This window comes from Dermacentor albipictus, chromosome 1, assembly GCF_038994185.2.
Source record: "Dermacentor albipictus isolate Rhodes 1998 colony chromosome 1, USDA_Dalb.pri_finalv2, whole genome shotgun sequence".
Lineage (NCBI taxonomy): Eukaryota > Metazoa > Arthropoda > Arachnida > Ixodida > Ixodidae > Dermacentor > Dermacentor albipictus.
The window spans coordinates 168,047,685-168,065,535 of record NC_091821.1 but is presented as its reverse complement, the minus strand read 5'-3'; the positions used below and the strand labels follow the sequence as shown (position 1 = coordinate 168,065,535).

The window sequence follows — 17,851 nt, the reverse complement described above, 5'->3', positions numbered from 1 at the left end:
CTGGTCCCGGTAGCACGCGGGTAGCGAGAAAAAAAAAAAAACGAAGAGGCTCCATGTGTTCTCGCGTATAAATGTCAAAGTAGAAAAACAAACAAGAACGTAGTTACCTTTGCTGGTTTTAGTGTGTCGACATGAATGCTTTGGCGCAGGTGAAAAAGAATGTTGATATTTTTTTCTGTGACATGACGGCACAAATGAACCACCACAACGCTTCGGCTCATCGGACCTCGCTGCGTAATTTGTCAACTTGTCTCAACTCAACTTGTGTGTTGATTTGGCTTGTCTCGTTGTATGGTCCGAGGTACGACTTTAGAAAAGTCAGTGCACATCAGTCAGTCTATGATACCTTTATACCCATAAAGTCTCAGAATTGAAATCCATGCGCTCCGTAGATTCCACGGCCTCCGCGAGACGCCGCGATCAGCCCGCTCGCCATCAAAACTCCCTTGAAACTGAGCTCGGATAGGGCTCCTTGCTTTACGATATGCGACTCCCGGTGCGTGGGCGTTGCCACGAAATCGAGCCCGCTTTTTCAATGTTCGAGCTGAAATGTCTTTTCAAGCATTTAAAAGGACATTCTAGACAAGATGCAGCATGATTTCCGGCGCCGGGGATTGTTTTAGTCGGGGGGCACATGATAGCACGAAAAAATTTCGGGAGGGGGGTGGGGGGGATTGCCTCCATGATAGGCATGCAGTGCGGCACAACAACGCCTAGTTACGACCCGCGCAACGAGCATAACAGCTACGACCGAGCCACGGTTCTAGGAGACATTGCACTGAGCTAGCAGCAGGGAGTGCCAAAACTAGTACACTTTAGCAAAAACGTCGCGCTGTTCTGCCTCTACGTGAATTATTCAGTGTCATGAGAGATATTGGTTGACAGAGAAGCCGAAAGCCTGCTGACCGCACCGTAACCACCTAGCGCGCGGCTGGCACCTGAACAGCAGTCAGCAGTGTAGGGAAGGAAGAGAAGGGACGGAAAGATAACGGAGGTAGGAAGGGTGTGCTCAGAACTGATAGCTGTACTGGCATGAGCTGACTCGCGAACGCTAAACACGCTCCGTAGAAAGACGGAAAGCAACAAATGCCACTACGCGCACAAACACCTAGAAAACGAAACCGAAACTCGATCGCAGAAACACTATTTAGCTATTTATATCCTTATTTAGGGCATGCTTATATAGGCTTGCCAGCATTTTTAAAATAATTGTGAGGTTAAACAGCTATTTTAACGCAAAAAGAAAAAAAGATAACTCTAAATGTGCGCTCTGACGCACACGCGTGTGTACGCGTGAGGCAAACACTATCATCATTGTAAGGCAGGATATCTACTGTTCCCGCCAAATATTACGTCGTCTGCCGACAATCACGCCCACTCCTTTCGGCCGGATGCGCGTGCGCGACTGTCAGACGTTGTATTTCTCAAGTGGTTAGATGAAAGTGTGAAAGTATTGTGCAAAATGGGCTGTCGCCAATCCAAGATCATGGACGAAACCGTGAGTATTTCAGCCGGCTCTGTGCAGACGGTGCTGCGACCACGTTACCAGCGACGAAAACATCAGATCAGGCGGTCGAAACAGGCATCTTCGTGTAGTGGGAGTAGACGTGTTGACACTCGTGTTTCGGCGAAGTATGCCGTTAAGGCAGTAATAGCCAAAGGACGGTTCAGCCGAGTGCTGCGAGTCGAGAACAGGCTATCAAAGCAGCCGTATGCAATTAAAGTAATCGAAACAAGGGACGGCTCGCACGTTGAGACCGAACTGGCTGTATTGAGACGCGTTCGGCACCCAAATGTGGTGCGGCTCGACGAAGTGTTCTGCGTTGGGTGTCGTGTATACATGGTTATGGAGCTGGCAACCGGCGGCAACCTGCTGGATAAAGTGGAAATGTGTGCCCCGTTCGTCGAAGCCGATGCGGCTCGCGTTGTTGGTATGATCGCCTGCGGCCTGGCGCACCTTCATGACTTGGGCATCGCGCACCGGAATCTGCAGCCCGAGAACGTGCTCTACGCACATCCAGGAGCAGGGGCCAAAGTGATGATAGCCGACTTCGGAGAGGCCTGTGCGCCCCGCTCGGGACGAGAGGCGCACATGCACACCGTGTGCGGAGGGGCGCTTCACTACACGGCTCCTGAGCTGGTCGCACGTCGGCCTTACACCCGCGCCGTGGACCTGTGGGCGTTGGGGGTGATCGCTTGCGTCCTGCTTACTGGCGTGCTACCCTTCGATGCGGACAACGACGCCGACCTGGTGCGGCTCATCCTGAGGGCACAACTTCCTGCGGCGGAGCGGGTGAGCATGCCGTACGCACACGCGTAGGCTGAAATGCGCCTCTTTGGGACTGTGCGTTGTAAGCCCAGTCTGCGAAGTCTGAATGCGGGCTAGTTGGAACTTACAAGATATTCTAGCGCTGCAAAGGTGGAATTTGCGGACTTGTTCTCAAGCGTCACCTGTAGGTCGATCCATTTCTTTTTTCTATTCGTAGTCCTGAAGTTCAACCTTTGCAGCGCTAGAGAATCTTTGAAGCAGAAGCGTAGCAGTTTGGGCGACTTGGTATGTCCTGACTTTTTTACGCTTGTAGCGCAGCTCAGAACGAGCAAAAAGGAAGGTGGAAGAGATAATGAATTTATATAGATAAATATAATTTTTTTTAGGCTACAAGCCTAAAAAAGAAAAAAAAAGCCTTGAAACAGTGTGTGTAAGATTGAAGTGGTGTTGCGGTGCTACGCCTGATCGAGGGTGCGGGATCGAATCCCGGCTGCGGTGGCCGCATCTCGATGGGGGGTGAAATGCAAAAACACGTGTACCGTTCAGTGGGGTCACGTTAAAGACCCGAGGTGTTCAGAATTAATCCGGAATCTCGCACCAAGGCGTGTCTCTTATCGTATCGCAGTTTTGGCGCGTGAAATTCCTAGAATGAAGATTGAAGTGACCGTATTTATTCCGATTGTTGCAAATAAGACCACTCGGAGACTTATCGCATGTACTCTCTTACAGCGCTTTATGACGCAAAGTGAACGCGCTTTTATATATTTATATTTATTTATATTTATTTATATTTATGTGGAGGTGGTGTAGGTCGCAGATTTGATTCTCTGTCGCGGCTGGCGCTTACGTTTGAGAGGGAAGGAACCCCAAACCGCTCGTGTGCTTTTTACTATATATATATCTTTAGAAGTACATGCGTTCATGAGTCCCAGCAGGTAAAAAAAAAAAAAAACCAACCTATCGGCGCTCTTTCCATTCCATTCCATTCCTTTATTTCAACATTCAACTTTAGATGTACAAATGCTAGGACAGGAGCAAAAAGCCGCTATTTTAAGCGGCTTGACAAAGGCCCCTGCCCCTACAGTATTTGGCAGCAGACAGTTTGGGAACACTTTTCACGCAACAATACACGGGTACATAAAATACATCTTCAGAAACATGTCTAAGGGAATGATAACATGCGTTATTGAAAACACACTATAGCCAACATTTCTTTTTTAACCAGCAATACATGCCTTCTCTTAACAGAAAAATACAGATTTATGTAACGTGGTGAAACAATACATTTTTCCAATTACATAACAATATATAAAAGCACTTTCACATACAAGACAAATACAAAAATAATTCTGTACTTAGGTTACAACCAACAAAAGGAAATGCAAATACAACATACTCTAATCACATGCAGTCGCACGGCTAATGAAATATTCCTTCAAAATTCTACGTGAAACAGTCCTAAGATCCAAGTTTTCTTTTTCAAGACTGTTCAGTAATACCGATATGCGGTACGGTAATCTGTCCTTACCATGATTAGTTCGTGAAAAAGGCACGGCCCAAGTTTCTCGCTCCCGAATGTCGTAGTTGAGTTGATGAGGTTTGCTTAGATTGCAAAGACCAGTAAATCCCGAGTGGCCTCGTTTTAAGCTTTCTTTATATTTGATAGCAAGATTAAACTGATAATTGTAATGAAATGGAAGAACATGAAACTTAGAAAAGAATGTACTTGTATGACTGCCGTAAGAAATACAAGCAACGTGGCGCAATGCTTTTTTTTTTGTAAAACAGATAATGTCTGAATATTTTTTTGTGACGTTGTCCCCCATACAAGAATACAATAATTTGCATGAGAAATAAATATGGTGTTATACAGCAATAGCCGTAGTTTTAACGGAAGAACATCTCGAAGCCTACAAAGTGCACCGCACGCTTTTGCCATACTAGTTGCCACGCGTTCTACGTGTTTGTCCCAACTTAAATGCTGATCAAAAATCACTCCCAGTGTTTTCACGTCCGCGGTGACGTCAGTTCGTTCTGATCGATAGAATATGTTTAGATTACGATTTACGTTTTTTTGGGCGGGCGCAAAAAGAACAGCTTTGGTTTTTTTAGAGTTAATGTGTAAAGAATTTGCCTTGCTCCACCAATATAGTTTATCAAGGACGGTGTTTGCTAGTTGTGATAAGTTATCAGCATTGCATGATTGGAAGAAAAGACTGGTGTCATCTGCGTATATTATATAGTGTGGTAGGTTACTGATGTTTGTTAAATCATTGATATATATGTTAAACAATATAGGTCCTAATATGCTCCCTTGGGGAACACCAGCTTCTAAATTCAAGGGGTCTGAGTATTCTTCTGAGATGTAAACGCATTGTTTCCTATGGGTTAAGTATGACTTTAGAATGTCCAGGGGTAATCCACGGAATCCGTAATGCTCGAGTTTTTTTAGTAGAGTAATATGATTGATCCTGTCAAAGGCTTTGGAAAAATCGATAAATACGCCTAACGTTAATTTTTTTTTTCTTCATAGCCGTTCAAGATTAAATCCTTCTGTGTTAACAGAGCTAGTTCAGTCGATCGGCCCTTACGAAACCTAAATTGATGCGGAGATAATAACTTATATTTTTCACAAAACGACATAACCCTTTTACAGATAACCTTCTCTAAGCCTTTTGATATGACAGGGAGCACTGACACTGGCCGATAATTTGACATGTCATTTCTGTCCCCTGATTTGAACAGAGCAGTAACCTTTGCCTGTTGCATTTTTCTAGGGAAAACACCAGTAGACAAGCAAACATTGAATACGTGGGTGAAAACGGGCACTAACAAGTCTATTGCAAATTTAATTGGTTTAATCTGGAGACCATCAATGTCACGTGCCTTACTGTTCTTTAAGGATATAAAAACAGAGTAAACCTCGTCCGGTGTTGTAGGCTCAAAAAACGCTGTATTTACACTAGGCGCACCCAAGTAATTGAGAGCATCTGTATTGTAAGCGTTAATAACTAAATTTGTAAAGTGTTCATTGAGACGATTTGCTAATCGCATTAAGAAGTAAATGCCACCAGTTATTATTTTTGGTGTCAACCGTAATCAGGAAAGTGCATGCGGATCTAAGCAGCGCCTGTGATGGTCCCACTGCGGCTATTCTTCTACATATTTTTTTTGTCTTCCGCCTTGTGTTGCCCAATCGTATTTCACTTGTGCAGATGCGCAGTATCCCATCTCGAAAGCGTATCAACACAAATGTGTCCCAATACTAAACGATTGTGAGATATATCAAGTAGTTTGCGAGGTGTGTTTGCTGTTCGATTCGCACTTAATTCTATTCTGCTGTGAAGTTTTTCGAGCAATAAAAATTTATGAATAACGCGGTTTATTCACTCGAAATTGCTCTCCATTCCTGGCGTTTTACGATCGTAATTTGAAGGCGGGACAACTTGCTACGTCAAGCCTGTAACAAGCCAGCGGCGGGCTCCGCCTTGAACACGAAAGTGATCAGAGAAAGCGACATGCCGGCGGGCCGCGCTGGTGGAGAAATTGCTCTAAAAGCAACGAGCCCAAATAAGCCGATAACCGTTATCGCTTGCTGTGAAGGAAAACAAGAGTGAATGTACGTGATCGCCAGGATTTTTGCTATTTATCCCAACTATATGCGATCACTGACACATTGCGCCTCAGCCGCCGCGGATATCGCAGTGGCCCTGGCGTTGCGCTGCTGGGCTCGAGGTCGCTGGTTCGATGCAATTTGTCGTCACTGTACCGGCGGCATGTAACTGATCGCTGTCTATGATACGAAGCTGCTGAACGCTGTTTCCTCTGCATCTCTTTTCCTTGGAGCTCCCTCCGAGCTCTGTCGAGTGCGAGCTCAGGCTTGGATTTCTTCGCTCGATCGTAGCCCTTTGAACGCTGAAACCGCTCTTCTCCCGCACAGGGCTGGGAACTCGTGTCCGAGGAGGCGAGAGGCGTAGCTCGCCGACTGCTGCAGCGTAATCCAGCGCAAAGACTGACTGCAGCCGAGCTGCTGCGTCATCCCTGGGTGGCAGCGACGATGACGGGTGCAGCGCACAGGCCGGCACAGGTGCGCTACTGAGAATGGTTCCTTCCGTGTCTGCCCGCTAATAACTGTTTTACTGTTCGTTTACTGGGCAGTTATGAGTTTTAATTTTTCCTATGAACTGTTGCTTCTTAAGCGATGCTGAATGTAGTTCTGTGCTATACTTCACCACTGTGTGTGTGTCCCTGTGTTAGAGTGTATAAGCGCGACTTAACGAGGACGTAGAAACAGATATACACAGAGAAGCGCTGTCTCTGTGTATCTGTTTCTTTCTACGTCCTCGTTCAGTCGCGCTTATACACTCTATCATGGATTCTAACCAACTAGCTCGCCGACGTGTTTTAACCATATCCCTGTGTGTCTTCTTTTGTCCCGTCTTTTAATCGCGCTACTGTACATCCCTCGAAGATGCATTACCTACAAGCCCACATTGCAATCCTCGTTCACCACGGAGGCAACTTTGGAAAATTGGTTTGGCAAAAGTTATTCATTACGGCTTACTTAAGCAAAACGTGCAGATGCATACCGCTTCAAACGCTGCCTCACAGCTGCTACAATTACCGGTCGTTCCGTCTAGTGTCCCTCAAAGTAGCCTGATGTCATTTTTAATTGTCGCACTCTGTTTAGTGTACTCGTCCGCAGTCTATCGACTGCTGACACTGTAGTGTCCACTGACGTGTACTAATGCGTACACGGACGAGTTCGTTTCACGAGCGTGAAGCAGCACGTGCGTGATTCTGCACATGATTATGATGCCGTTGCATATTTAATCGCGGGCTGTAAAGCAGTTCATCATCATCAGCCTATCTTTATGTCCACTGCCAGAACGAAGGCCTCTCCCGACGATTTTTTTTTTCCTCATGTTCCTGTGCTGCCCTCTGCCGCACGCCGCTGGAAACGTTTTGGAAGGTCGCCGAGGCTTTCGCCGGTTGTGTACCTGCGTCCATGTTGAGTGTGCGTCGGTTGTGTGTTTTGTGGATCGCGATTAATTATTAATGGCTTCCTAGGGGCAGCATGTCGTTCCTGAAAATCATGTAGCACTCATTGACTACTGGGTGATCAGGCCTGAGTGAGCTGTTGTGCTAACAGCGCGGCCGATAAAGTTACGCCGAGTTCCGTCCGCCAACGCAGCTGCCTTGGAGTTTGTTGTCGCTGATGTCTGCTCTGGCACCTCACTTTTTGTATTCCTTTTATACGATCACTAGACATTTCGCAAATTCAAGAAGCCTACGAACGCAGCCTTCCTCGTCGTACTTGCCAAAGCGGTACATTTGTTTACATCGACATATACAGCCACAGATCGCCGTAAGCTTCGGATATTGTGGAAATTAACAGCGCCTCACTGACACAGAATAATGTCAGAACGTAACAAAACATATCTGCGCATATAAGCCGCTTTGTTCCACCTGACACGAGTCAATGTGAGCAGCCGAGGCACTTGAACAACGGCTACTGGGATCCAGACACATATATTACGGGCTGTTATTACTGATTCTCGCTTTTCGTTAACGTCATCATACTTAGAGTTTCCGCGTGCCATAAAGTATTATTAGAGAAAACTGTGCTCGGCATGAGCGCTCACTTATAGGCCGTGCAGTTCTCTCGCGAAAACGCGGATGCCATCGCTGACACCGTTGGAAACCGAGCGAGTTTGTGCTGCTGTAACGAATGCACCGTCTCTTGTTTCCCGTTTGACGAAGAGGTAAACAGTGCTTCTCTGGAATTAAGAAACGTGTCAGCATAGCAGCACGTACAGACCCGCCCGTCTACGTAGCTAATGCGACCGGCAGCCTTCGAGAACAGCCGTGATCTACATATACAGGGTGTTTCAGCAAACACTTTCAAACAAATTTTAAGCTTGCCTGTGGCAGATAACATAATTCTAGTCCATGAGCTGGTCTACTCGAAGAGGCGGACATTCCTTGCACGAAAAAATTAAATGTATGATAGACTAATTAACAAAACTCCACTAATTAGTTTCTAACTAATTACCTTATGGCACATATTGCAATTTACAAATTCTTGCTGCTGAGACTGCAAGGCACATCCACTTGAAAATAATTGTGTGGATGACACCATTTGCGAGATATGCGCCGTCGAACTTGCAGTAAAAAATGCACTGTCGTACCACTAACTTTCTTGACAAAACGTCGTTTTATGCATTGAAGCTCAAAACTAACTGAAACACGGATGCATTTCTCCGCAAAGTTCGGGAATAACTGTCTCGCAACTGGTGTCATCCTGAGAATTCGTTCCAAGTGGATACGCCTCGCGAACTCCCCGGCTAAAATGTGTAATTGCAATATGTGCCACGAGGTAATTAGTTTTATCATAAGAAGCCAATAAACACTGACACCAAGGACGACATAGGGGAAATTAATTGTGCTTAATAAATGAAATAAGGAAACGATAAATTAATCGAAATGAAAGTGGATGAAAAAACGACTTGCCGCAGGTGGGGAACGATCCCAGAACCTTCGTATTTAGTTAGAAACTTAATTAATGCATTCCTGTTAATAATTCAGTTATGAATTTCATTTTTTTTAGTGCAAGTAATGTCCGCCTCTTCGAGTAGGCCAGCTCGTGGACTAGAATTGTGCTATCTGCCACAGGCAGTTTTTTTTTTTTTTAATTTGAAAGCGTTCGCTGAAACACCCGGTAGATGTTGGCACAGCGGTTTGTCGCAGCTTGCCGCTTATTGTGGACGCGCTGTGCGAAGGGAAGAGTAGTTGATTTCAAATCCCTATAGGGCCACAGCTGAACTAAAAGAGCAGTTTCCTTCGTCGTAACAGCTTTTTTTTTTATGTTCAGGTCCATTGGTAGCGGGTGCACGAATTCGACGGGTACAGGCGTAACCCAACCTTTGCTAAGCAGGATCAACGTTGGCTCAAACTTAATATGCATGGCTTGAGAGGCCTGAAGCTTGGGCATTTCAACTTCGAAGGCATGTTTCGACTCAATGCGCAGCGGCTGTCGCGTTGTCGGTTCGACGGCCGATCGCGTGGGGTTCGGTCGAGCGATCACGGTCGGCACGCTGATTCTTTCGGTGTCGTCGACAAGGACGCCCGTCGCGCTACGACAGCTCGCGCCCATCGGTGGCGGCTTTGTCCGCGTATTAGGATAAAATGGTCTCAGCGACACACTGTGCTGAATAGTTGGCGTCAGCGTCTTGTCGGTCTCGCATCGACCTAGTGTTATCGCGCCTTAAACGAGTACCTAAAGCCACACACGCGCTGCCACTGCCACCACCGACAAGAAAGGGCCGACTCTGCAAGAAGAACGTCAGCAACGTGATGTTTTTAAAGTGTCGCCAAGCATAGCGCAGGGTTTTATCGATAAATCTCTAGCCATCAATGCACGGCGACAATTACGTGGTTCACGGTGCAGTTCAGACGAAGCCCTGGCCGCTTTCTGTTTTAAAGTGCTTAAAGTTGCAGTCAGCCCGTTTTCGGCCCCGCACCAACGTAGAGCTATATATCAGTGGAGTTCCAACGCAGTACATGGTACGCGTGTTTGCTGCAGTGCGTTTCTGTACGCATTCTATTTTTTTTTTTTTCCGGGTGACTTTCCCCCAGTATCAGGCCGCGCGCGCGTCCCTTCCAAAACGTTTCGCGACTAATCCGCTAGGGCAGGGCGCATGCGCCGTTGCGCCACGAGAAAGGCGGAACCCGTCTTGTGCTAGCTGATTCCTGAAAATTTTCTAATTTCATCACCCCGCCTAGTTTTATGCCGTCCCCGATCGACTGAGTTTCAGGTGGTTCAGTGCAACGAGGTCAAAAGCAAGCACTTCTTTTAGCACATGCGCGCGTTTGTGTTAATAGGACCGATGCGCATATGTTTTAATAGTGTGCAGGGCGAGCATCTTGAGAGTTGCGGGTCCCCTGTGCGCAAATGAGGCCCGCGTGAGCTGCAGCCGGTCGCAATGCGGCGCATATTTACTATGAAGTCCACTGTATGCACGTGACCAGAGCTTTCGGTGGACGGCACTGACATAGCCGTTTCGGTTGCGTTTCGCCCTTGACCGAAGTATGAATGGAAATTATGAGTGGATGTTGGTTAAAAATTTCAACTCTGTTAATCGTCACGTTTCTGGTCGCTTAATGGATTGCACTGATTTACATGCACAACGTTAACTTATAATAGGTACGACCAAACTAAATGGTTTGCGTAGGAGTTGTACGTACTTTCCGTCAGGCTTTCCGACACTGTCGAGACGGTGCATAACGTTAACAAAACATTTACCTTCAGGATTCCTGTGTACATATTTGCTAGAACTTCTTTTCTTATTGCACTCTCCGGTAATACTGCCGGCGAAAGAAGTAACTGCAGACGACGTTCCTCGGCGATAGAATGCGTGCGAACGCAGTCTATCCCCAGACATGCATTCACGGATGCAGAGTTTTCAGAGGGCACGCGTTCCTCGTTTGGTTCAACTGCCATTTACCGGATGAGAAAAAGTAATCGAGATTAATTCATCAATTGGTGAATGGTGAGGCTAGTCAGTCAGTTGCTCAGCGCTGAAATGAGGAACGCACCGACAGATGTGCGGGTATCAAAGGTACGAGGCTTTCGCGTAGACTATATTCATGGGCTCTGTGCTCACCGCTCGTATGTCTAGCGAATTCCAGCATTTTTATTATCATTTATCTAGTTGCTACTGCTGTAGAATTCTTTTATTTTAAAAGAGGTAAGTGCCGGAGAAGGACATGTTTACAGGCTGTCACCATCTTTCATGAGAAGTGATAGGGAGTTTTGCGGCATCAGCGTCGAGAATGGCAATCGCCTTGGATCGGGGAGGGCGGTGCCACCTCAGCGAGAGAGAGCGAGAGAGAGAGAGAAGTTTAATGATGGGAAAGCTGGAGATCGAGGTGGACCGGAGGAGATTGTTTCTGCATGCCTGCTACTCCATAACATTAGGTTAGGGAGAGAGAAAAGGGAATGGGGGAAAAGGGGGTGATGTAGTACTGTACAGTGAGCGCTAGTAATCAGTCCAACGTGCTGTGTAGACACCGTGTGCAGTTTTTGCTGACGCACAATAAGCGCAGTCGTCAGCTTATTGGAGACTGCTACCGCGTATAAGGCATTGGTATACTCGCATGCGAAGGTGCTCTATATACATATAGATTGCACTGATAAGGTACATGAGCGCATTATACAAATACTAGGCACTGCGATCAAGTACACGAGCGCTTTACGTATCACACTTGCCGCATGCAACGGTGGGTTCGAGAGCGTCAAGTATTCAAGCCGCGGTCGTAGCAACATGCATTTCGACGCCGGCGAGCAGGGTTTACAAGGCACTAATCAACCGCTTCAGCATCAGCTTGATTTGTTAGCGGCTGCGCTTCTGCACTAAGTTCTTGTGACGGCAGAGACGTATGCATTACGCCCTCGTGGGAAGCGCAGTTAGAGAACACCAACAGACCAAAGAGTACCTGTACTACCTACAAGAATCCGCACTACCATATGTGATCGTCAAGCATGTGATCCACCTCTATGCGTGTCATCTACGACGAACGATTCTTCCTACTCCTTTCCGTCACAAAAGCCACTTAAAGTGAAATCAAGCTTGGCTAACAAAGAATGCTACGTGGCAGCCTCAGAGAATGTGTTTCTGGCCCAGCTGGTTGTCGTGGGCGGGACGTGCATCATGGTGCTCCGGGCAGGCATGACCACCGTGCTTGACGTGCCGCAGCCGCGTGCCTTCGTAAGTTTCTCCGTGAGGTTACAGAGCGCTGAGGTCAAACCGAGTTGCTAAATCCATGTAAACAACGGTAATGTGCGAGGAAGGCGAATCGCATTACCCAGGAGAGGGTAGACGGAGACGAGTAAGTCGACACGCGTTGTGCTTGTAAACGCTGGCGTATCGCATCGAGGGAGAGGACAATTGAGGCTGCTGCCAGCGTGTGCTCTCCTCCACGGCTCAGCAGAAGCAGTCTCTCTCCACTCACTGGCGAAACGCGCTCGCTGGAAACAGGTTTCCGCATTGTTTCGGGCGACATGTAAACCACATGTAGCACCACGCGTAAACGCGCTTGGCATTACTTTAACGTGATGCACAAAGATATGTGATACGCTACTGTCACTTTCATGTAAATGCAACGCAGAACCTTATGACCCATCGCTTCATGCTTATATCGTTTAAAATTTGGCCTTGAAGCTCTACTGAGCTATTCTTGCTATTCTTCCTGTATTTGCTTATATATATATATATATATATATATAATGTGTGTGTGTGTGTGTGTGTGTGTGTGTGTGTGTGTGTGTGTGTGTGTGTGTGTGTGTGTGTGTGTGTGTGTGTGTGTGTGTGTGTGTGTGTGTGTGTGTGTGTGTGTGTGTGTGTGTGTGTGTGTGTGTGTGTGTGTGTGTGTGTGTGTGTGTGTGTGTGTGTGTGTGTGTGTGTGTGTGTGTGTGTGTGTGTGTGTGTGTGTGTGTGTGTGTGTGTGTGTGTGTGTGTGTGTGTGTGTGTGTGTGTGTGTGTGTGTGTGTGTGTGTGTGTGTGTGTGTGTGTGTGTGTGTGTGTGTGTGTGTGTGTGTGTGTGTGTGTGTGTGTGTGTGTGTGTGTGTGTGTGTGTGTGTGTGTGTGTGTGTGTGTGTGTGTGTGTGTGTGTGTGTGTGTGTGTGTGTGTGTGTGTGTGTGTGTGTGTGTGTGTGTGTGTGTGTGTGTGTGTGTGTGTGTGTGTGTGTGTGTGTGTGTGTGTGTGTGTGTGTGTGTGTGTGTGTGTGTGTGTGTGTGTGTGTGTGTGTGTGTGTGTGTGTGTGTGTGTGTGTGTGTGTGTGTGTGTGTGTGTGTGTGTGTGTGTGTGTGTGTGTGTGTGTGTGTGTGTGTGTGTGTGTGTGTGTGTGTGTGTGTGTGTGTGTGTGTGTGTGTGTGTGTGTGTGTGTGTGTGTGTGTGTGTGTGTGTGTGTGTGTGTGTGTGTGTGTGTGTGTGTGTGTGTGTGTGTGTGTGTGTGTGTGTGTGTGTGTGTGTGTGTGTGTGTGTGTGTGTGTGTGTGTGTGTGTGTGTGTGTGTGTGTGTGTGGCCCCAATTCTTCCAACATCGCAGGTTTACTGTTACGCACACCGAAAGCCATTTTTTTCTTTATTTTCCTTTCAGCTCCGGTTTCAGCGTAGAGGAGGTGAAGAGTGAAGTGACGTGCAAGTACAAACCATGGGCCGCACTTCCTGCGTTTGTCGGCCTCCTTTTTTCTGCCCTTTTTTGACAAGTTGCCAGCTGTACGCGCGGAAGCAGCGCCTGGATTACGAGTAAGTAGATGAATGTTGACGGGGATCGCGGTCCTTGAGGGTTATAGCGTAACGTTATAGTTAGACCGAAACAGCAGCGCCGGTGGCAATGTCTTGTGACGATGTATTAATCGAAAGGAGCAGAATTTTTGCATTCCATTGCGCGGCTATGTTCTATTACGCGATCAACATGCTTACACCCTTGGAGGTTTATGTATTGACGCACAGCAATCGTCATCAATCTGAGTTTGCTTTCATGCCTTTGTGTTTCCGGTATATTTTCCTGTCGGGAAATGCATGAGTGACGACATGCCTACTGTATCTGAAATTTATTTATTGCGCGCCGCGACGCGATTAGCATTGCCCATTCTCGAATCGCGGCCGCTCGATGAGTTCGAATGTACGCGAGCACCATCGATTATTCTGGAATGAACGGTGATACGTATAGCTAGCGGACGGACTTGACCTTTGACCCGTGAGTTGAAATTCGACGACTGTGCTCGCCGCTACCATTGCGATTGGAGTGCTGCTTGTCTTTGTGGGCACAAGTTCGCCCAATAAGAAGCTAAATTATTAATTCACCGTTTCTCACATTATTATTATTATTATTATTATTATTATTATTATTATTATTATTATTATTATTATTATTATTATTATTATTATTTGTTTTGAATACACCTACACAATTGAAAGGAAGGGGAAAGCGAGGAGCAGGCTTGCAACTGCCACCAGAAGGGGCACCACGCCTGCTTACTCTTCAGAAGGGAGGTGACAGCAACACAGAAATGGAAAATAGGAAGGAGGGGAGTAAAGAGGAAAGGAAGAGCAACAGGGCAAATCTAAAGAATAAAGTAGAACACAATACAGATCACACACAGTAGGGCCGGTCACTGAAGGTCGCGCTACTACACAATGTTGCTCACTTTGTTAGCCTAAATATATTCATGCAAAAGTGAGCATCTCGGACCAAGCCGATTCATTCCCGATGTTACTCGGCGCTTTCTGACTGATCCCTTTGTAATTAATTAGGAGAACCGAGACTCTGTTGCGCTTAATTAATTAGCCCTTGATAGTGACGTCAAGAACCCCAAGTGATAGCGACATACAGTCGGTTACATTATTCATTCGTTGTCTCTTTGTCATTACTTCGGGGTTGGTCCATTATGGAAATAACACCTCATTAGCACCCAGCACTAAAATCAGGCTAATTTTGACGTGATGTCCCTGCGTACTTGTCGTTGTTAAATGTCTGCCAAAGGCGTTACATTCGCCACGATATTTTCCACCGTAATGCAGACAAAATACTAAAGTTTATCGACTCGAGTACACTATAATTCGGTGTTCTCTGCAACAGTGGAGGAGGAGGAGGAAATAACTTTATTGTGTGCCCTGCGAGTTGGTGGGGAGGGCCAAAGGCCCCGCCTAGGTGACGGCCAGGAGTTCTTGGGTCCTGGCGGCATCCTCGGCCCGCTGGACGGCCCATAGCAACAGTGGACGAAAAAAAAATTAAATTATAGGGTTTTATTTGCCGAAATCACAATCTGATTATGAGGCACGGCGCAAAGGGGGCCTCCGGCATAATTTGGACCACCTGGGTTTCTTTAACGTGCACCTAGTCTAAGTAAACGGGTGTTTTTGCATTTCGACCCCCCCCCTTCCAATCTAAATGCGGCCGCACCCGCCGTGGTTGCTTAGTGGCTATGGTGTTTGGCTGCTAAGCACGAGGATGCGGGATCGAATCCCGGCCACGGCAGGCGTATTTCGATGGGGGCGAAATGTGAAAATACCCGTGTACCTAGATTTAGGTGCACATAGGACCCCAGCGGTCTAAATTTCCGGCGCCCCTCACTATACGGCGTACCTCATGATCAGATCGTGGCTTTGGCACGTATAAACCCCTAATTAAAAAAAAAGTGGTTGGAATTTCATCCCGCGACCTTATGCTTAGCAGTCCAACGCCATAGCCACTTAGTAACCACGGCGGGTTACACTGAACGATAGGGTGGATGCTGCCAGTGTAAGTGTGTGTGTGTGTATATATATATATATATATATATATATATATATATATATATATATATATATATATATATATATAACATTCTGTTGTCTGTTAGCGCTAAATACATCTTAACCGGAAGTGGCTAGGCGCAGCTGGCAACCTTTGCCTTTTAGGTTATCATGGTCATTTGGGGTTAGCGGTGAACATAAATCTGAAGCCCATCACTGCAGCGGCTCTCATTGGCTCTGTATCGGTTTGAGGCGTTATAAGCTCCATCCGTAAATCGTGTGTTCCCCCGCTCATCGGTTGCCCCTCCCCCCCCCCCCCCCCCCCCTCTGTTCCTCGTTTCAGGTGGTCTTTGGACAACGAGCGGCACCGCACATTTGACGAACTCTCGCACGGACATGACTGCAGGGGAATACACGATTGTTTTTATTTATACATTTGTTATATTTATACGGAACCATTTGACGACGGTGTCGGGAGTTCGCGCCAGATGTATATGTATACGTATGTGAAGGATTGCAGTCGCGCGTACTCCATCTGAAGTGCTTGTTGGATACGGCTTATAACTTAGTATAAATATTTTTATACTCTATTTACACCATTTGTGCATCGCCAGCACAGCTACGAAAGAAAAGCACGGATATATTTTCTACGGAAAGAATTTTACCTAATCGGACTCGCAGCTATGTTGCTTGTTTATAGTTGATATAACAAAAACATTAGTTTGATTTAGAAATGAGACAACGACGAATGTCGGCTGAATTAATATCGCGCAGATTTTTTTTGTTACCGTATGATATTTACTTTATTAGCCAGCTGTGTCGCCTTTGCATCTCTGTAAGAACTGCGAAAGATTGACGTGGAAGCTGGCTAGAGTTGTGATGCTGCTCTGTGCCTTCTGCGCTATCTTAATTATATAAGTCATGTTTCACCACATTGCCCGTACTACAAATCTATATGAAGCACCTGACAAACAGCGCGCTGTGCTATACATGTATGTGCTTCGCCAAATAAAAGCTATTTATGCGGAATGACCTTTATTCGGACTCCGCATGAATTATTTATATAGCACCCTGAAGAAATCGGCCAATTGCGACGTTTATTTCTCTCTCTCTCTCTCTCTATCTTTCTCTGTCTCTCTCAATATCAGTATCGCCACTCGTAATGAGGCACACCTGAAGGTCGCTACGAACGTCATATGGCCCTGAGAAGTCGCAGGGAGGCTGGGCAAGGAAGAAGCTACCCACCCAGCTTGCCTGAAAAGTTGCCCAGGGCGCCCCGCATTGCCGGTCACCAGATGATCCCGACGACAACACCACCGCGCCCCACCCTGCGAAAATGCAGCTCCGACTGCGACCAATACGCGTCCCCGCTCGGCAGAGAGAACGCCGCGCTCTTGCGAGGGTCATAGACTGATCTACACTGCCAGGTCCCATCCGCCAGTACCACATTTGAGGACACTCGGGGCCTTTCAGTGAGCGAGGCTCTGATTGTGCCACGCTATATAGTACCGCATGCCAGCACCCTATCTTCCTTTTTGTCCCTAGCCTCAGTTCCCCCCTACACCGGACTGGCTCATCCTCGCCAAGACTCGCACGACTAGTAGTACTCAGTAGACTGCATCGATAAGTGCCTGGATAAATTCACGTGCGGAGTTCAGGGCTGAGGGCTCCCTGACCTGGTGGCACCTTTCTAAAACCAATAACGTTTTCATTCATTCCCTTTTCCCGGGGGAAAACGTCAGGCGCTGCCATATGTACACAGCCCGCAGAAGGCGCAGATTGCTGGTCTCGACCTACAATATGTATTCAGTTATTAGCAAATAACTTGGGCTCAACGTTTACAGTATTAGCTCACCTTTTTGAATATAACTTCTGCTCGTTCGGTAAGTTATTCGTAGACTTGGCGCAGTGTTCGTGCAGTTCTTTGAGAGCATGAGCTCACGAGGCAGGCTCACCCGCGTAGCCGCCGCTCGTGTCATCGGTTACTTATAGCCGGTGCGGAAGAATGAACCAAGGACTAAAACTTTACTGAAGAACGGGCACGTGCCCTATTGGAGGCGAATGGGATCAGAAAAAGTTGCAGTTTCGCCGAAAAGGCGAAGCATTCGTAACGATAGCGAAGTATTAGGCAACTTGTTCGCGAGACACCATTTATTTCTAATGAGGTGGGGTGACTTCTTCGTTGGGTGAAGCCCTTCATTCAGGGAACCATTGGCTCGCGCCACTTCGCGTGCCCGCGCCGGATCAGCCGTCGCTGCTCTTGCGGTTCTAAGCTGGTCAG

General features: G+C 47.0%; 1 protein-coding gene across 1 annotated transcript; it reads left to right on the top strand.

Moving 5' to 3' along the window:
• The first annotated feature begins 1,348 nt into the window (after window positions 1-1,348).
• Window positions 1,349-16,608, top strand: LOC139051895 (serine/threonine-protein kinase H1-like). Its single transcript, XM_070528932.1, has 4 exons — window positions 1,349-2,293; window positions 6,210-6,356; window positions 13,430-13,578; window positions 15,914-16,608. The coding sequence occupies exons 1-3, from the start codon at window positions 1,463-1,465 to the stop codon at window positions 13,460-13,462; spliced, it is 1,011 nt and encodes a 336-aa protein (XP_070385033.1). The 5' UTR covers window positions 1,349-1,462; the 3' UTR covers window positions 13,463-13,578; window positions 15,914-16,608.
• Window positions 16,609-17,851: the final 1,243 nt, after the last annotated feature.